This window comes from Danio rerio, chromosome 14, assembly GCF_049306965.1.
Source record: "Danio rerio strain Tuebingen ecotype United States chromosome 14, GRCz12tu, whole genome shotgun sequence".
NCBI lineage: Eukaryota > Metazoa > Chordata > Actinopteri > Cypriniformes > Danionidae > Danio > Danio rerio.
The window spans coordinates 16,342,479-16,365,122 of NC_133189.1; the positions used below are offsets into that span (position 1 = coordinate 16,342,479).

Genomic DNA, 22,644 nt, shown 5'->3' on the forward strand with positions numbered 1-22,644 from the left:
TAGGAGAATGCTCTATTTTTGGTCTGGTAATAGCATTAACGTTAGCCATTGTGCAACCAGCTAGCTCAGCATGTGCCTGAATGGAGTAGTGTTTTGATGCAGGCGGGGCAGTCAAAATTACCGCGCTAACAGAGCTAACGTTGCGTAAACAGAGCACCCGGTTGCAGACGTCAATAATGTAATAGAATATCAAACTCCGCTTCAACTCCGCTACAAGTTTATAAACTGCCTTTGGAACCCAATTAAGGTACAAAAATCTATTTAACAAAAATAGTGATGCAGTGAAGTATTTTTTTCGCTCAGCCGAGCCTTCTGTCTGTTGCTGTGGAGAAGCTTGCTCCTGACACCTTTTATCTCCGCCCCGCCCTCCGACTACTGAGCGTCTCTCTCTCTCTCTCTCTCTCTCTCTCTCTCTCTCTCTCTCTCTCTCTCTCTCACTCACTCACTCCTGCGGGCATGCACTGTGGTCTCATGAGGAAACGCTGCTTTTTGATAGTGTTTTTCTTGCTCCCTAATACAAATAATTTTTCAAGTATTTGTTCGAATCAAGTATTCGTAAAAACACACTATTTGTGCCTTTCCGAATACCGTATTCGGGTTCGGCTCCACCCTTAATATATATATATATATATATATATATATATATATACATACACATAAATGCATATTAAGGATGTAACGATATGTTTATTGAACCGTTCGGTCCACCGGCTTTCGGTTCGGTACGAATTTCAAACCGAATAATATATATATATATATATATATATATATATATATATATATATATATATATATATATAAATATAGCACTTTTTATCGAGTGCTGTCAATCGAAAAAAAAAAACTAATTAATCGCACTTTTTAAAAAAAAATTATCACGATTAATCGCATTTAAAAGACTGAAACTTGTAATTTATTCTATTCGAATCTAAAATTAATGTAAACACAAGACAAATACTATTTAAATTCAAAATATAATTCATTATTATCATTTTTGCTTAACTTGTAACACAGATTTCTTAATGTAAACAACATACCCACAATAAACCATCAAGAACCTGGCTTTACAGCCATATTTATTACAGAAATTAAAACACAGGCATGTTAATGCCATTTAAATTTCAAAACAATCAATCCCAATAATGAAAACACAGATTTTCATGTTGGATTTTAAGTGGACTGCAAAAAAAATGCTAAAATACATTACAGATAATTACAGATATGGAAAATTAATAATAATGATAATAATAATAATAATAATAATAATAAAGTATTGAATACAAACAATTGTACTAATTGCAGGGCTGGACTGGGACAAAATAATCGGCCCTGGCATTTTGGGCCAGAAGGGGCCCACTATATCAATCAAAACTCTCTCCATCACCCCACGCCCTTGAATATGTTTTTTACAACTCCCACTCTATAAAAGCACAAAAGCCATATATTGGCAATAACAAAAGTTGACAAATTAAAAACTTTATTTATTTTTTTTTTATTATAATAAAATTATAATCCACACTGGAAATTTGGGTGCCTGTGTTTTGAGAACATGACTAAAACTGCCTGCTGACACACACAGGTCATGTTAATTAATAAAAAATATATATATATAAAGTAAAAGCAATGTATCAGAGACCCTTAAAAAAAATGTTTACTCAACAATGAAACATCAAACGTAGCTAAAACATTTTACATTGTCAATCAAATTAACTTACTAAATTTAAAAATATAACAAATATTTGTTTGGGCCCTAACTACACAACTAAATGTAAAAAAAAAAAAAAAAAGTTGCTTAAGTTGCACACTAGTTTGTTCATGTATAAATGTCATTATAACCATATTATAAAAATATTATTTTCACTATAAGTCTACATCATGCTGACGATCAAAAACACAATGTCATGATATCTCATTCAATTGTCTTCTGACCGAGTGCATCTTAAAATACATGAATGACACTCCTCATAGAGCTTGAGAAGCAGACATTCTTTATAATTTGTAAAATAAAGACTTGCAGGTAAAGAAAACAGCATAGGAGGAAGTTGCCGCGGGTCGTGGTGCAGATTAAAAGTAAAAAAATAAATAAATTAAAAAAAAGTATATTTATATACATATAAACAACTACATTATCTACTAAAAAGCCTCAAAAGTAAATTTTGTAGTCTAACAACAGTTATATTTGTCAAACTGTACCATCTATCTGCTTGTTGCTGACTTTATGTGGGTGGAGTAATACACAGAGGTGAAGGGTGAAAATATATATATATAAAGAGAGAGGGAGAGAGAGAGAGGTTAGCCCGAGAGAGGTTAACACATTGGTATCAATAAACACTGAGTTTGGAGCACGACTGCCCCTACATAGAATGTTTGTCTTTTGCAAGAGAACCATGCTGCTTTGACTTGTCATGAGAGTCTATTCATTGAAACATGCATATTCAATGGCCCCATCTGTAGTTAAATTAAGTAAAATAAAATTAAAAGTAAATTAAAGTAAGACTTCAGTCTCCTGATTAAAGTATTAGAAATATTCTTTGATAGATAATGAAATAGAATGACAGTACAATGTCACATTAGACACCACATCATAGCACTCTGTTTCTTTTGTGCTAGATTATATAGTGTATTATACTGTACTAAAAGCTGTAGTGGTTCATAAGATCAATTTCTCTGTCTGTCCAAAAGAATGCCAGCTAATGCAATCTAGAAATTTAAATAAATCAGTCGCATATTAAACCATCTTTCTTATTTCCAGCATCTGCTGCCACCCTCATCAACATCCGGAATGCCAGGAGACATTTTGAGAAGCTTGAGCGTGTGGATGGACCGAAACACAGTCTACACATGCGTATGCGCTAAACTTTTAACACTGATGTGAGTACCTTAACAAGCCCATGCATTTAATTTATTTGTCTTAATTGTTGCTTCTTACCTGCAAAAGTTCCATATCTGCATTACACAAAATAGTATAAAAAAACATTTATTTTTGCAATTTTATAGGATTAGTTCACTTCCAGAATAGAACATTAATGAGAATTAACTTGCCCCCTTTAATTTAAGATTAAGTATTTTTTTATTTCTTCATTCAAAAAAGAAAGCATGCATACTTTGGATATAGATTTTTTTCTAGAAATTGTAGTTGAACTTCAGCTTTAAAAGGGTCTCAATGAACCATCTGAAGAAATAAGGGTCTTAACTAGCAAAAAGTTTATTTAAAAAAAAAATAAAAAATTAATGAAATTATTATTTTGTTTTATTTATTTTTTATAAGAAAATAACTGATTTAGTTGTTACAAACTTCTGTGTTTTGGTAAGGATGGTTGTAACAAAAGGTGCAAAAAAATTAAGAGAGACTTACAGTCACATCAATTCCTAAATCTTTTGTGGCAGGGCAAAGGTCTGATAAGAACACCATTAAGAGGATCATAAAGTCAGCTGAAAGGTCTGTTGGAGTCAAAATGACATCTATCGAGGAACTTTACCAACGCCGTTGTCTGTCTAGGGCAAATAACATTTTAGGGGATCCAACCCACCCTGGTCATAGACTGCTCTCACTCATGCCATCAGGCAGGCGTTACAGAAGTCTGAGGAGCAAATCAGTGCGGTTTCGAGATTTTTTATCCTGTCATTATAAGACTTTTAAATAATACCGTTTCTTAAGCATTGTTGATAGCTAGTGTTAAAAATAAATAAATTTGTTAAACTAGCATAAATTGTTAATATTAAAACAAATGGTGAAATAGGTATTTAAGTATTAAGTTATTCTCTTCAGAGATTTTTAAAAATGGGTTATATCTTATATAATTATATTTTTTATATTTCTATGGAATTATAAAAGCTTATTTATCATGTTAGGATTTTATAGTGTTTTTATAGTGATGTTTTTTATGTTCTTGTTGGGTCTGTTGCAACGTAATTTCGTTCTGCAATACAATTCTATTGTGATGATTTAAATGACATAAATAAAGGAAACTGAAACTGACAACACAAAATAAATATATAAAAAAGATAAACATTAAACAGAGATGCAGTTAGTCAAAAAATATCTGAATATTGAATTGTATGTACAGATTTGTTATAAATATACAGGTTATAAGGTGCTTTGTACAAATACGTATGAGAAAGTATTGCATTGTATATTGTTATAAGGTGAGTGTATATTATTATTATTATTTATTATTAATTCCTTTATTTAGCCAGGAGATCACATTGAGACAGTACTGTCTCTTCTTCCAGTGAGACCTGGTCAAGATGGCAGGCAGCACATAAAGTTTCACATAAAAATCACAAAAACAATACCACAAAGTTCCAGAAGTTCAAGTTCTGACAGTACCATTTGGACTGTTAGATGAATACACGAACCAGATCTAGTGTGTTGGTTATTTATGTGAAATGTTAACAAATTAGAAAGATAGGATGGTAATTTACCTAAGAGAGCCATTAAAATAAATAAGTACATATTTAATTTTCTCCTTTGATATAAAGATAACCGGTCAAAGGAATCATACATAATGCAATGATGCGTCCGTGAGTCTGCACCTGTGACAAAGCGTATTGCTGCATGATAAACATAATCTAGTTTTCTTAGTAGAGTAGCGGCTGCGTGCATATAAAGATGATCACCATAATCCATTATAGACAGAAATGTACTCTCTACTAATGTCTTACGGGCCTTAAAAGGAAAACAATTTTTTGACCGGTATAAGAAACCTATTTTTGGCCTAAGCTTTTTCAATAACTTGTCAATTTGTATATCAAAGGCTAATCTCTCATCAGTCCAAATACCTAGATATTTGTAGAAGCTAACTCTTTCTATTTGAACACCATTCAGAGTTGTAATTGTCTGGTCTGTTATCTTAGTGCAGCTAGGGATAAAAATCATATATTTAGTTTAAAACCAATTTTAAGTCCTGCAACGTACACTGTAATACTTGAAAAGCAATCTGTTAATACTGTACAGGTTGGTTTAAGGAATGTGCCGCTGTATAAATTATTGTGTCATCGGCATACAGATGTATTTTAGCTGATTCTATTCTATGACCTAAATCGTTAATATAAATAGAAAATAACATCAGAGCTAAAATAGATCCTTAGGGAACTCCAGTGTTGGCATTAAGAAAAGGTGAATTATCATTTTCAACTGTCACACATTGAGTGTGTTCTGAAAAGTAATTTTTAAACCAGTTTAGACCAGGTTGACTAAAACCTAAAAGCCTAAGTGTCTGTAACATTAGTTTGTAATCTACAGAGTCAAAAGCTTTGGATAAATCAATACTGTTTACTGTCTAAAGATGATGTGATATCATTTAAGACTAGCGTTGCTGCAGCCTGACTGGTAATCCTAAAGAATATTATCAACTGACAAATATTGTTTTAGTTGATTATTTATCAATGATTCAAAGACCTTTGCTAAAACTGACAGTCTGCAAATAGGACTGTAATTATTTGGGTCTGCGGGTGACTTCTGTGACCATTAACTCACACTTACTTTTTCCTGTTTTTTTTTTTTTTTTTTTCTGATATTTAACAATAATATCCTAACTTATAATGTCTTTGGTTGTTGAAAACTAGAACAGTAAATGCTGAATTAAGATTGTTCTTTAGATTATTATTTTATTATTTATATTGTCAGACAGCGAAAACATTTCACTAAATGTTTTAAATCAGCTGCACAAAGCGATTAGCATACTGAAAATCTTGTAAAATTGATAGATATAAAGATTTTACGCTTATCGTGATAAATATCGATATTGACTGATATTAAAAAATTATCGTGATAATTTTTTTTGCCATATCGCCCAGTTCTACTTGAGTCTCTAGAGATTTATGGACTTGTGCAACAGTAATAGGCAAAAACTTTAACAAATGAGAGGAGCTGTTTCAAACAGGCTCAACAAATGTATTTGAAGTATGGGCATATGAGTTGGGAGACTCAGAAGTTGAGCCGACAGATATAAAATAATTATTAAGATTGTGTGCAATAGTTTCTCTGCTTTAACCTGAGTGTTATTAACTTTTAAATTATTTGGGAAATTAGAAACCAATTTAGGTACTGAAATAGACTTGACTAATTTCCAAAAATGTATAGGATTTTTTAAGTTTTTGTCTACCATAGACAAATAATAATCACACTTTGCCCTTTTTATTAACTTTGTGCGCTTATTTCGTAAAGCTCTATATGAATTGCAGTCTGTAAAATCTTTTGATTTCTTTGCCTTGGCCCATAAAATATTCCTTTGTTGTATAGAGGTAGAAACTGTGTGACTGAACCAAGGATTATCTTTACCACTTATCCTAAATTGTTTTGTTGGGGTGTGTGTATCACAGATAGATAAAAATATGGATCTGATGTAGTCCCAGGCCAGGTTACCATCAGGTATAAATGAAACAAAACCCAGATCACTGAGATGAATATCCCATAAAACGGCTTGTTCATTAAAATGCTTAAAGAATCTTTTAAAAATATATTGTTATAAAGGTCTATGGTTTTTACAGTTTATCACGCAGACAACTGCACAGTGATCACTAATGTAATTGCAGAAAACTTCCGTTGCGGAATATCTATGGTCAATCTATGGTTAAAATTAAATCCAAGAGAGAAGATTTTTCAGATTTTTCCGAGTTTTTGTTTTAATTAGCTGTATCAAACGAAAAGAGTCACATACCTCCTTAATTAAGTCGGAGGAAGACAACAGCCAGTCCCAGTTCAGATCGCCGAGTAAAATCAATTTAAATTTAGTCCAATCGTGAAGAAATTCTGCAGGTCAAGTGCATGCTTCACTTGAAGACGATGAAGGCGGGCGATAACAACCACTAACAATAATGTCCGAGCCGGAGACCAAATGTAGTCTAAGCACCAACAATTCCAGGCTGTTTACTTTGCTGATTGAATGTATGCGTGAGCAATTTAAGTTGGACTTCACGTATATTGCAATTCCCTCTCCTTTTTTTTGTACGATCACATCTGAAGACATTATAAGTGTAGATATTAATCAAGTCATTTAAAACTGATGCCTTTAACCATGTCTCTGTGAGGACATTTTATTTATCAAAATGCACAAATAATAGGTGAAAAAAAGCGTAGTCCATTTGTGGATTTAAGTTCGTCTGCCGTTTGAAATTGGCCTGACACAGGAACCGGGTTGGGATGGAAGTTCCCAGGTAGAAATAGCAAAATGAAGACTAACCATGATCTTCTCTTTGGATCCTAAATTGAGTTTCCACAACAAAGACGCATCACAAGGGCTGAAAGTCTCCCTTTCCCCTGGGTCCATAAGCAGCGTAGACCACACAAAGTTTCTGCAAAAATTGGCAACAAGCCGCGAGACCTGTCTACCCAGGGTAGTATTGAGCCATACTCCCTGAGCAATCCTCAAGCAGTTCCAGCGTACAAATCAGGGTGCTATGGCCGATGGTAAAGCGCAATTAACTCATAAGTATGTCCGCTGTTTTCAGGAGTATAGTCCTTATCGCCAGAAGGCACGCCAGACCCAGGTATCCATAGTGTCGTAAAGCAACCCAGAAGAATCTAAAACACAAATGTGCGCATTCTGTTTTCTTATAAAAACAGTTATGTCTGATCAGACACACCGATTAGAAAGCATAAAACACTTAATATGCGCAATGACAAAATGCTTTAGTGAGCATTTAAAAGCAGCAATTAAAAAAACAAAAAAGCCCACAGAAGACAGAATGAAATGCACGCCTACAAACAATTTTCCATGACACCATCGCGGTGTCAATATAACATTGTTATAAGGTGTATTCCGATGTGTAATTATTTACAATTGTACTTATTTACAAGGTGTACTTATTTACAAGGTGTACTTATTAACAAGTATTCCGATATGATTGTGAGAGTACGGGTGTCCGATGTCCTTCCTTCAGTCCCAGTGAGTGTCGTGCTCTGAGGCTGGTAGGTCTCTGAAGGGTAGTAGGGTGCACTCCAATCAGCCACTCAAATCTACAAGGCATAGAGAGACAATTTTTAGAGTGGAGTGTTCTTCCCAGAATCAAGCTCAATTTGCTTTTCCTCTAGCGCCGTTTATGTAGGGCTTTCTTGATGAGAAGCAGCCATGACTCATTGGGCTTGATGGTAGTCTGACTGTAGTGGATTGAGGACCATAGCGACAGGGTATTGGATGACTCGCCATACTGTATTTCTGTTCAGCAGGGGTGAGTTTCAAACTCGCGTAGACAACCTGAGAGAGGACTACTTCCAGGCTTCAATGGGAAGCATAAAAAAAATAAAATTATACTCAAAATGCCCAAGATCATACCCAAAAAGCATCTGAGTTGGGTCATTGGGTCACCGGTACTGGAAATGTGATAATAGCCGCTTTTGCCTCTACTGGCTTTATTTCACACTGTCAAACCTGCTTACAAAGATAAACATTAGCAGCTTGACCAAACACACACTTTGCAAAGTTGTGTGTCAAGGGAGCATTTTTCAAATGCTCAAATACTGTAGATAATAAGAATATGTGTTCTGTCCACTGATTGCAAAACCCCAGCAAGGCATTGAGAACTCCACAGACTACAGCTAAAATGCACTAAATTATTTTCAACCAGATATTCTGTCTAATTTTTTATAGCAGAACTCTTAACAGTGGTAATACGATATGCGTGTTATTTTATTGGTTTCATGACCTGAATGTCAATATCATGTCGCAAAACATTAGTCTGTAATGGTAAATCAGAAAACAAAGTGTGAAACTTATTAAGATTATTAAGACTATTATTAAGATTATTAAGACCAACTACATCTTGCAACTGTTACTCAGGTAGATATGAAAGATGAGAACCCAAATTAGTTATGTTAACAGAATTATCCAACTTACTACACTGTTGACAAGTATTTCTCAGCCGGAGGCCATCCTCATCTGCACTTGCATTGCATTTATTGGGTACCACCTCAGACGTTGCTGCAGCAACTGCATTTTCTGTCACACTTTCATCCAATGCACAAATCAGATTTTCCAGTACATGATATGGTTTAATCACATTGACATGACACACCCATGTTTTTCATTTTCTTTCTGGATTATTTATCACATAATCTGTGTTCCTGAGTTTACCCCCTTCATATGGCCCCGTAAATCAAGATGACAAGGCAGAACCTAGAATAGGTAACAATTCTAACACCTGTGATGTCATCAGCAATTTTGTCCTTAAGAACCTTTAATGGACCTTAGACAGTATGAACAAAAACCAACTCATCTTGGCTAAAACTAAGGGAGTCTTACAAATTTGTACCACAAACAAAACAAATAGAACGCCTTTGTCCCAATCTTTACCTGTGCACATACAGCATTTTAGAAGCATAAATTTCAGGGTTTAATTTACAGTTTTTCTCAGTTGCTTTGGTGCGTTTCTCACAACACTAGTGCATTTTTGCACAACAGTTAATGCATTTCTCAAAACAATTAGTACAAACTGCAAAACCTAGCTGATAACCTGCAAAAGTGCTTCACATGCTCAAAATGGATCGTTCATTCCTTAAAAGCAAGTATTGATGTCAATCAAAGTGTCAGTATCATCAAAATGAAAAGTCCTGACACCATTGTTTATGAACAAGATGGTCAAATGGCTTTGTCATGTTTTCATCATGACAGTTTACTCCACATTTTTTTCAATGCAAAAAAGTCTGATTTTGGTGACACTTCCTAAAAATGCTCAAGACAGCACTATATACTGTTTGCACAGTCATTTGAAAACTACAGTAAAGTTAGACATCACTGCTTAGTAAGGTATCTGAGTACAATACACTGAATATGTATGTTTTTACATTTTTACTGCAGATGCTTTTTACAATTCTATTTTATTCCCAGCATTGTGCAAAAGAATGAACACACCCTTATTTACAACAAACATAAACTCCCTTTATGTTGAGCTGTGCTCAACTGTAAACAATATTGCAGTACATATTGGAACTGAGCCCACAACATACACAGCTTTGTAAATCATTCATCAAATTGTTCAATTTTAAAGACATTTTCAAGAAAATAAAGATTTAAATTTGTTTTATAAAATTTGCTTGACAGATTTTGACAACTAGTTCAACATTTTTTGTATGTAATGACTCAAGTAATGAAATAAGGACTATTAGTTTTATATGGAATGACTATTCAGCATTCACAAGTTTAGTTAAATTTGACTGACATGACATAAGCAAATGATAATGTTATAAACAGCAGAGCGTTGTATGAAAGCAATAGATGCATGTCCATAAGCATTTGCAATTTGTTGAAAAGAATGAGAAACTGCTACTAGGATGTGCACAAATGACTAATTGTTTTGAGAAATACATTACCTGTTGTGCAAATGTAAATAGTGTTGTGAGAATTGCACCAAAGCGACTGAGAAAAACTGTAATCTTTCAATTGCTCCCTGACTCTACTTGGTGGTATTCTGTAGAAACCTACTGTTTCGGAAAGTCTTCAGTGTTTGTATAAATGTGATGAAAAATTTTGTCCCTTGATCTATTTGGATAACTTTTGGAGAACCAAAAGTAGAAAAGTAGAAACAGGAGCCATTATTTTGCTTAACTGGATAGCCTCAGAAAAATAGGTTGCTCTGCACATTATACTGCACAAACACTGGTTACTTGTTTTGGTCTTCAGTAAAAGTCCTAAACAACCCAACAGTACTTTCTCAAATGCTTCTCCTGTAAAAGCAATAGGGAAAAGTGGAGCGGGTGGATTTATCTGATTCGGCTTTCCTGCAATTCGACAACTGCAACTGCTTTAATCCTGGCCAAAAATAAATTCATAAAAATCCTGGAGAATGCGATGGTATGTTTTAGCTATGCCTAAATGACCAGACATTAAGTGTTCATGTTCCATCTTCACATTAATACCATCTAGAAAATATGCCGTGTCCCCTTATTTAGCAGCATCAAAGTTAAAAGCAGATGAAAATCACTTAAGTAAAGTCCACCTTTTGTGCCAATTGTGGACTTTACTGTAGTAGTATCCGTGTCTGTGGGCAGGGCCGGATTAAGAAATGGGCATTATGGTGAAAAAACGCTGATTTTGTAGTGTCTATTTAGGCTAAGTGCAAATATCACACCTCGTTATATTTAACGAAAGCTAGTTGAGTGATTCCTGCTCATCCCACAAGACAACATAACTAAAAAAGCAGCAAACAGCAGTGTGAGTGGCGTAGCTCGTAAAGCGCATGGCAACTGGTTTTGACACAATTTATCATGAACCCAGTTCGCCTCCACTATCTGATTAACTTATTCTTCTTTTTTCCCCTACTACATATCAGATATCAAGGAAGACAAGTAGGAATCAGTAATAAGTGTGTGTATGATGTAAGTCTCAAGTTCATAGAACTGAACTGAATTGGAGAGGTGTTATATTCTAATCATATGCATTATAAGTTTGTATAAGTAATACATTAAAAATACCTTTAAATATACATTTTTAGTACTGCTTCAGTGAACCTAAACAAGTATATTAAAATTTATTAATTTTCACTAGTTGTATTAGTATATTTTTTTCAAAGTGTGCTTTAAATGCTTTAAAAATAAGTTAAATCTTTGTAAATTAGAAATATATGCACTGAATATCATTTATTTAAAAAAATGCGAGCAATACATTATATTCATTCATTCATTCATTTTCTTGTCGGCTTAGTCCCTTTATTAATCCGATGTCGCCACAGCGGAATGAACTGCCAACTTATCCAGCAAGTTTTTACGCAATGGATGCCCTTCCAGCTGCAACCCATCTCTGGGAAACATCAGCACACACATTCACACACACTCATACACTATGGACAATTTAGCCTACCCAATTCACCTGCACCGCATATCTTTGGACTTTGGGGGTAACCGGAGCACCCGGAGAAAAGCCACTGAAAGGCAGGGAAAACATGAAAACTCCACACAGAAAAGCCAACTGAGCCGAGGTTCGAACCAGCGACCTTCTTTCTGTGAGGCGACAACACAACCTACTGTGCCACTGCCTCGCCCCTATACATTATAGGTCAATTTTATTAAAAAAGATATTGTGCCCAGGGGCCTCTGAATTCTTTATCCTGTCTTGTTGGAGACACAGGTGTATTAGAAGAACACTTTGTTAGGGCAGTATAACAGCACCCCTCCACTCTTATCAAGGCAGCGCCACTGGCATTTCAGCTGCCCAATCGCTCGCTCTACATCTGACAGAGTGCCTGCTACCTTGGAGCCTCATCCCAATCATGCTAAATTAATCATGGGTTGGCCAAGGCCACCTTGCTACAATATTAGTTAAGCGCATTTGAGCATCACATAATATTTGCACATTTATTGAATGGAAATGTTTTAGATTCATGTATGCAGATTTGTCTTCAGATGGCGCCTTTATAGCAACGTACGTGCAGTCGATCACTCCTATTACATTAAGAAAACCAGTGATCATTGCAAATAGCGATTTAATGTTTGGCTGGTCAACTGCATGGTATGGCAACCTTATATACCCGTTAGACAAACGGATGATCCCGTCCTATACAGCTGATATTCCATCGCTCAAAAATACTTTGTAGTGTGCAATTAACATGACTGCCTCTATGAGTCGCCAATAGAAAAAAAACGGTAACACTTTACAATAAGGGTGCATTAGTTAACATTAGTTAATGCATTAGTTAACATGAACTAACAATGAATAACGCATTTATTAAGCATTACCTAACCTTTGTTAATGTTAACTAAACATTTATTTATGTGTTAGCTAATGCATTAGTAAACATGATCTAACAGTAATTAAGGACTTTGTTCAGCATTACTTAATCTTTGTTAATGTTTATTTACACATTATCTAATGCATCTCTTTACATGAACAGCTTAATTAGTTCATGTTTACTCACTCATACACTAACGCATTTGTTAATGGATTAGATCATTTGATCTTATAATGAACAACACATTTATAAAGCAATACTGAATCCTTGTTAATGAAAACTTACAATGTTAGTTAACGCGTTAGTTAACATGAACAACATGTTAGCATAACTGGTAAAGCTTTAAATAAGTGCATAGTTCCTGATCAATGTCAGGGACAAAGGAGGACTCTTTTGGAGTGTATTACATCAGAACCTCAGCTTTAACTGTTATTCATGTTTGCTAACACTTTACTAACATGATTTATCATTAACAAAGCATTTATTCATAGAATTATGATCCTTATTGTAAAGTGTACACTATTTCAACATTACCTAATGCTTAAGTAACGTCAATTAACACTTTACTAACATGATTTATCATTAACAAAGCATTTATTATTAGAAATATGATCCTTATTGTAAAGTGTACACTACTCCGACATTACCTAATGCTTAAGTAACGTTAATTAACACTTTACTAACATGATTTATCATTAACAAAGCATTTATTCATGGAATTATGATCCTTATTGTAAAGTGTACACTATTCCAACATTACCTAATGCTTAAGTAACGTTAATTAACACTTTACTAACATGATTTGTCATTAACAAAGCATTTATTCATATAATTATGATCCTTATTGTAAAGTGTACACTATTCCAACATTACCTAATGCTTAAGTAACGTTAATTAACACTTTACTAACATGATTTATCATTAACAAAGCATTTATTAATAGAATTATGATCCTTATTGTAAAGTGTACACTATTTCAACATTACCTAATGCTTAACTAACAATAATTAACACTTTACTAACATGACTTACCACCAAACCAACAATAACTAATGTTACTAACATCTGTGGGTTCATTAAAAGTCATTATTGATTTTCCTGGACCCAAAAAATACTCAAAACCATGTATCACTCAGACTTTTTAAAACCTTTAATACATTACATAGTTATGTCAATTATAAAAACATAAACACATTTTTAGTTTTAAGATAATTAATCTCTGCAAAACTGGGAAAGTGGTTTTTGCCAAGATTGCCAAGGTTCATGGTACTTCCAGGATGCAAATGTTGTTTAATAAGTGGCATAAGGTGATTGCAGGACCTTTGATGAACAAGCAAAAATGTTTTGTGTGTGTGTGTGTGTGTGTGTGTGTGTGTGTGTGTGTGTGTGTGTGTGTGTGTGTGTGTGTGTGTGTGTGTGTGTGTGTGTGTGTGTGTGTGTGTGTGTGTGTGTGTGTGTCTGTCTGTCTGTGTGTGTGTGTGTGTGTGTGTGTGTGTCTGTCTGTCTGTCTGTCTGTGTGTGTGTGTGTGTCTGTGTGTGTGTGTGTCTGTCTGTCTGTGTGTGTGTGTGTGTGTGTGTGTGTGTGTGTGTGTGTGTGTGCAACCCCCAGCCTTCCAAATACACATTTTCTTCTGTGCCACGTCTTCCACGTCCATACTGCAAAATATGCACGCAATATAAACTCAAAGATAAATATACAATATAAATAAGTTAAATACAGATAAGGTGTTTAACAAATCAACAATTATTTGGTGCTTTAAGCACACAATGACATTTTATTATTTTTGTAATATGTCTTGCATGTAAGTTATATATTATTCATCTTTTATTTGTGGAGGAAGTTGATTTCATCATGTATGCATCAATCTTTATTGTGCAAACAACAAATGGTTAATGTATTCACGTTCAACATGCAGAAAGCAACATAAATATGTCCAACTGTATGCAATTAATTAGTATTATTTGTTGTTTTAAAATATTAAAATTCATTGCTTACCTGCTGTTAGTTATTGTTGGTTTGGTGGTAAGTCATGTTAGTAAAGTGTTAATAAATGTTAGTTAAGCATTAGGTAATGTTGAAATAGTGTACACTTTACAATAAGGATCATAATTCTATTAATAAATGCTTTGTTAATGATAAGTCATGTTAGTAAAGTGTTAATTAACGTTACTTAAGCATTAGGTAATGTCGGAGTAGTGTACACTTTACAATAAGGATCATAATTCTATGAATAAATGCTTTGTTAATGATAAATCATGTTAGTAAAGTGTTAATTGACGTTACTTAAGCATTAGGTAATGTTGAAATAGTGTACACTTTACAATAAGGATCATAATTCTATGAATAAATGCTTTGTTAATGATAAATCATGTTAGTAAAGTGTTAGCAAACATGAATAACAGTTAAAGCTGAGGTTCTGATGTAATACACTCCAAAAGAGTCCTCCTTTGTCCCTGACATTGATCAGGAACTATGCACTTATTAAAAGCTTTACCAGTTATGCTGACATGTTGTTCATGTTAACTAACGCGTTAACTAACATTGTAAGTTTTCATGAACAAGGATTCAGTATTGCTTTATAAATGTGTTGTTCATTATAAGATCAAGTGATCTAATCCATTAACAAATGTGTTAGTGTATGAGTGAGTAAACATGAACTAATTAAGCTGTTCATGTAAAGAGATGCATTAGATAATGTGTAAATAAACATTAACAAAGATTAAGTAATGCTGAACAAAGTCCTTAATTACTGTTAGATCATGTTTACTAATGCATTAGCTAACACATAAATAAATGTTTAGTTAACATTAACAAAGGTTAGGTAATGTTTAATAAATGCGTTATTCATTGTTAGTTCATGTTAACTAATGCATTAACTAATGTTAACTAATGCACCCTTATTGTAAAGTGTTACCAAAAAGACAAACACACAAAAAATGCACAAAGCCAGATATGAAGTTGACGTGCACCAACACACATTATCACATTAATTACATCGTTAGTAAATCCAAATGCAGGCATGAAATCTGTCATACGCAAAAGTTTTTGTGTGTACGCAGCGTTGGTACATGAGGCCCCAGGTCAGTCTTCATCTTGCTTTTGGGTATGACTAAAAGTTTCTTTCTCTCTCCCTACCACTCTGCGACAGTACAGCAGCCCATTTTGGATAATAAAGTGTGAGAGGGGCTGAGGAGCCAAGAGTCTTTCATTTTCTTTCCCCACTTCTACTTGAGCCCAACAATTCTGCTTTCCCAAAAGACCCTCCTGCTGTTATCTGTTGGAACAATTCAAGATCATAATATACTCGCTGTGGCTCTCTTGTTTATTATGGACCTGATATGAGGGCCTATTATATTTTTTGCCATTTTTCTCTTGCTAATGCTATTATGCACCCTCTCGCTACCACTTACATAAAGCAAACTAAAGTATTTACACACACATCAAGAATTTTGAAGTAATTGTACACATATAGTTGAGAAGAGGAATAATAAAGCTGCAATTGAGCCATTCTTTTACAAATTTAAGAGCTGTAGACCACATTTAATAGTGAGAAAGCATGAAGTTTTTTTTTTTTTTTTTTTTTTTTATCGGGACAATGAGTAAAGTGTGTTAAAGTGAAGTGTATGTAGAGTAAATACTTTAACCATGCTGCTGGCTTGACATTTAATTATAATAATTCCTTACATTTATATAGTGCTTTTTTTTAGACACTCAAAGTGCTTTTACACAATGGGGGGAATCTCGTCATCCACCTCCAGTGTGCAGCATCCACCTGGATGACACGATGGCAGCCATATTGCACCATATCGCACACCAAACACCAGCTGATTGGTGGAGAGGACACAGAGTGATGAAGCCAATTATGATAAGGGGATGGTTTGGAGGCCAGTGGGCAAATTTGTCCAGGATGCCAGGTTGCTAGTCAGGTCTAACAACTGGTTGTGTACTGAAAGCTATTTTCTTTCATTTCTGTCTAACTATATTTTTCTTGATTCCGTTAAATGCGCTGCAAGTGACATGGAGTAAACAACTGCAGGCATACTGTAGTAACTACCTTAATATATTAATAATTAATAATAAGTCTAGTGATCAGCGGTAAAATTAGTTGTGGAAATTTAGTTGTGAAAACAAATATTTAATATGAACAAATACTGTGTTACAAACCACCTACTACTATTAAATACAAATGGTAAATAATGCAATGCTTTAGTTTATAAATGAAAAATTAAACTATATGTGTGTGTGTATGTATAGATATATATATATATATATATATATATATATATATATATATATATATATATATATATGTGTGTGTGTGTGTGTGTGTGTGTGTGTGTGTGTGTGTGTGTGTGTGTATATATATATATATATATATATATATATATATATATATATATATATATATGTGTGTGTGTTTGTATATATATATATACATACATTTGTATATATTAAGGGTGGAGCCAAACCCGAATACGGTATTCGGAAAGGCACGAATAGCCTGTTTTTACGAATACTTGATTCGAACAAAAACTTGAAAAATTATTTGTATTCGGGAGCAAGAAAAACACTATATCAAAAAGCAGCGTTTCCTCATGAGACTACAGTGCATGCCCGCGTGAGTGAGTGAGTGAGTGAGAGAGAGTGAGAGAGAGAGAGAGAGAGAGAGACGCTCAGTGCAAAACGCGCCAAAGCCCGAAACCGAAAGCGAGACGTGACTTTTAAGGGGTTGTTTCATATGGATTTATTAATCATTCTTACTGTTCAGTGATCGCAAACTGCCGTAGTTTATTAAAGACGCAAACCCCTCACTGCATGTCAGCTGCGCGCCTTCAGCAGATCTCCTCATTCCTGCAGCACGAGGGCTTTATGATTGTTTATGAGCGCCAAAAGTGGCGGATCTTTCCGGTGAAATATCTGACTGCGTGTCACCGCATCCCTAAGGAGTGTTTGGGGAAATATTTGACTGCATGTCAATGCATAACAAACGACTAAGCCATTTCTTGGTCCTCCACTGGTCAAAAGAAAAAAAAAGATAAAAAGTGATACTGTATAATGTGTGCAAAAGTGAAATCAGCAGAGGCAGAGATATTAAACATCTGTCAACATCTTCTATACATAATCATTCATTTCTTTTCGGCTAAATCCCTTTATCAATCTGGGGTTGCCACAGTGGAATAAACCACCAATTTATCCAGCATATGTTTTACGCAGTGGTTGCCCTTCCAGCTGCTACCCAGCACTGGGAAACATCCATACACTCTCTTTCACACACATACAATAGGGACAATTTAGCTTACCCAATTCATCTGTATTGCATGTGTTTGGACTGTGGTGGAAACCGGAGCACCCGGAGGAAACCCACGCCAACATGGGGAGAACCCAGTCGGGGCTCGAACCAGCAACCTTCTTGCTATCAGGCGACAGTGCTACTCACTGTGCCACCGCGCAACCTTCTATGTAATGTATTATCACATGCACTAAAAGCATCCTCTCCTGATACTGTCTGTGAACCCCCCACAAGCATCAATCCCCTCAATCAGCACAGCTATGTTCTGCTAAATCCTCCACAAGCACCAAACCATCAACACAGCCACATTCTGCCCCAGCAAGTCAGTTTCAAACATAAAACATGTAAAAAATGTAAAAAAACAAACAAACTTTGTGTCTGTTTTGTGGCAGGCAGATGACAATAGCAGGGCTGTATCTTTTAGTATTATATAGAATACTTTTGTTCTGCCAGATCTCCCTGGCAAGGTTTTATTTGGATTTATTTGGCTAATTTTAGTTTTTAGAATTCTGTGCATTGGAAAGACGTTCTTTCAGAAGAAGAACAGTTTTTTGAAGTATTCTTTGTTTTTATTCTGTCTATTCAGTGTCAAGAACGTTGGTGGTGGGGTTCATAATATTCACAATAGTATTTTATTAGTTGTTGGTTTAACCATGGATGAGATAATGGCTTCTATGTTATTTTCTTTTCAATGACATTTCTTGTCACATGTTCAAAAACAACAACCAATATTGCATATATATAATTTATATAATGGGTATAATTAAACAGTACTTTAACTATAACGTAAATTAGAAATGTAATAGAAAAAATATATATTTTTGCGCCATTTTGAATTTTTACTCGAATACAAATACAAATACTTTTTCCCCCTCAACAAATACAAATACCGGCTGCTCCGCACATCCCTAATATATATATATATATATATATATATATATATATATATATATATATATATATATATATATATATATATATATATATACATATATATATATATGTGTGTGTGTGTGTGTGTGTGTATATATATATATATATATATATAGTATATAGTATATATATATATATATATATATATATATATATATATATATATATATATATATATATATATATATATTAAGGGTGGAGCCGAACCCGAATACGGTATTCGGAAAGGCACGAATAGCGTGTTTTTACGAATACTTGATTCAAACAAATACTTGAAAAATTATTTGTATTCGGGAGCAAGAAAAACACTATATCAAAAAGCAGCGTTTCCTCATGAGACCACAGTGCATGCCCGCGTGAGTGAGTGAGAGAGAGTGAGAGAGAGAAAGAGAGAGAGAGAGAGAGAGAGAGAGAGAGGCAAAATGCGCCAAAGCCCGAAACAGAAAGCGAGACGTGACTTTTAAGGGGTTGTTTCATATGGATTTATTAATCATTCTTACTGTTCAGTGATCGCAAACTGCCGTAGTTTATTAAAGACGCAAACCTCTCACTGCACGTCAGCTGCGCGCCTTCAGCAGACCTCATTCCTGCAGCACGAGAACATTATGATTGTTTATGCGCGCCAAAAGTGGCGGATCTGTCCGGTAAAATATCTGACTGCGTGTCACCGCATCCCTAAGGACTGTTTGGTGAAATATTTGACTGCATGTCAATGCATAACAAACGACTGAAAGGATATAACTAGAGAAATCTCCACTGTGCTACTGGGTGAAAGCGTATGGCAAGCCGTTTTAGCATTTAAACCTTGTTCAGACTGTCCATAAATATATTTAGAGATATCTCTAATTATATTTTGACTTGTCAAAATTATAATTTGACTAGTCAGATTGGAAATATCTGCAAATATATTATGATAGACTAGTCATATTCCTCCATTGACTTCCATTGAAAAATATTTGCAGATATCTCTAAATAAGTTTTGACTAGTCACAATTGTAATTAGAGATATCTCCAAATGAATTTTGACTAGTCAAAAATCCAATTCAAGATATCTACAACTGTAATTAGACTTTTAGTAAATTAATTAGAGATATCTTCAAATATATTTGTAAATATCTCTAAATATGATGAATTAAAGATATCTCTAAATGTATTATGACTAAAAACTCAGAGATATCAATTACAATTGTTACTAGCCAAAATTCATCTGATTTCGTACTAGTACAATTGTAATTGCAGACATGTCTAATTGTCATTCTGAGTAGTGGAATTATAATTATGACTAGTCAAAATATAATTAGAGATATCTCTAATATATTTATGGAGTCAGAACAAAGATTTAAATGCTAAAAAGGCTTGCCATAGAGAGCGCTTCTCACTGAACAGAGCACCGCGCAACCTTCTATGTAATGTATTATCACATGCACTAAAAGCATCCTAAAAGCATCAACACAGCCACATTCTGCCCCAGCAAGTCAGTTTCAAACATAAAAAAACAAACAAACAAACTTTGTGTCTTTTTTGTGGCTGGCAGGGCTGTATCTTTTATTATTATATAGGATACTTTTGTTCTGCCAGATCTCCCAGGCAGGGTTTATTTAGATTTATTTAGTTAATATTAGTTTTTGGAATTCTGTCCATTGGAAAGAAGTTCTTTTAGAAGAAGAACAGTTTTTTGAATTATTATTTTGTTTTTATTCTGTCTATTCAGTGTCCTTCAACAAGAACGGTGGTGGTGGGGTTCATAATATTCACAATGGTATTTTATTAGTTGTTGGTTTAACCATGGATGAGATAATGGCTTCTATGTTATTTTCTTTTCAATGACATTTCTTATCACATGTTCAAAAACAACAGCCAATATTGCATATCTATAATTTATATAATGGGTATAATTAAACAATACTTTCACTATAACGTAAATTAGAAGTGTAATAGAAAAAATATATATTTTTGCGCCATTTTGAATTTTACTCGAATACAAATACAAATACAAATACAAATACAAATACTTTTCCCCCCTCAACAAATACAAATACAAATACCGGCTGCTCCGCACATCCCTAATATATATATATATATATATATATATATATATATATATATATATATATATATATATATATATATATATATATATATATTTATATATATATATGTGTGTGTGTATGTGTGTGTGTATATATATATATATATATATATATATATATATATATATATATATATATATATATATATATATATTATGGGTGGAGCTGAATCTGAATACGATATTCAGAAAGGCACGAATAGCGTGTTTTTACGAATACATATTTCGAACAAATACTTGAAAAATTATTTGTATTCGGGAACAAGAAAAACATTATATCAAACAGCTGCGTTTCCTCATGAGACCGCAGTGCATGCCCGCGTGAGTGAGTGAGAGAGTGAGTGAGACGGAGGGCTGGGTGGATGTAAAGGTGACTGGCACAGGCTTCTCCAAATAGCAACAGAGAAGGCTCGGCTAAGGGAAAAAATACTTTACTGCATCGCTATTTTAGTTAAACAGATTTTTGTACCTTGCATGGGTTCCAGAGGCAGTTTATAAACTTGTAGCGGAGTTGAAGCGGAGTTTGATCGGGATATTCCATTACGCTGCATTATTGACGTCTGCAATCAATCCGTTTGCTCTCTGTTTATGCAACGTTAGCTCTGTTAGCGCCGTAATTTAGACAATAGACTGTTAACAGAGTAACGTTAACGTTCGTTTATAAAGGTTAAAACGATGCTTGTGCAGTTGTGTCGAATAGTATGCACTTATGGGAGTTATATGGTACGTCTAAATTACTGTCTTTTCCAGACAGCAATAGCCGCATTTCCACTATCGGGCCAGTGCGAGCCAGGGCTTTAATCGGGCCGGGCCGGGCCAATAGCCCGGGAGGTTGAGAAATGAGGCTGAAATCATGTCGCGTTTCAACTGTCGGGCTAGTAGCTCACAGCGCGTCATGCAAACACCGCCCACATAACGTCCCCGAATCAAACGTCACACAACCCTCCCACTCCAGCGGGAATCAGGAGAGGCAGATAAAGCACACCATAGAATTATCACGAAACGAAACCATTAAAATGAAGACAACCGAAACAAACAAATGACACATTACTGTACAGCAGTACATAAAATGTCTATACGCACAGACCTGTGTATTTCCAGTCATTTTTTTTCAGATAGGTCTTTGTAAAATGAAAGTTAGGCTATATGTGGCTTTAAAACGGTTTGATTTATGTATTGTATATAGGCTACCTACATATAGCTAGCTTTTGTTTATTTTATATTGGTTTATTTATTTAATGCGATTTTATATATATCCGATATTTGTAATTCTTTAAATTATATTTTCAATATAGGCTATTTTATCAAGATATGACACTATATTGTTTAAAGTCTACGAAAGTGGGCACGTAATTTGTTAAGTTTTATGTCTTTTTGTTGTATTTATATTGTGTATTATCTCCAAATAAATAAAGAAAAAAAGCCGCTTGCGGCATAACAGAACTGTGAAGGAGCACTCTTGCCCGGTCTCACACACACATACAGGCATCTAAACGCGCACAAACAAACATTTTAAACTTGACAAAAAACTCTCGAAAACCTTTACTGTCTGCTGTGTCTTTAATATGGTGTAAAGAATATTATGCGTTATTGAAACATAAAGGAGGACGCAGCAAAGAATGTCACTATAAAGTAAAACTACTTTATTATTTTATGCAACAGCCTTAC

At 34.3% G+C, this 22,644-nt stretch overlaps 1 protein-coding gene across 3 annotated transcripts in view; it reads left to right on the forward strand.

The window, feature by feature from the left end:
* The window catches only part of rraga (Ras-related GTP binding A), a 143,651-nt gene that overhangs the window by 115,272 nt on the left and 5,735 nt on the right, over nucleotides 1-22,644 (forward strand). For all 3 annotated transcript variants that reach the window (XM_073921199.1, NM_199714.1, XM_073921200.1), the window contains 1 exon segment: nucleotides 2,753-2,871. In XM_073921199.1, coding sequence (XP_073777300.1) covers nucleotides 2,753-2,856 — 104 coding nt within the window. In that variant the 3' untranslated portion in view covers nucleotides 2,857-2,871.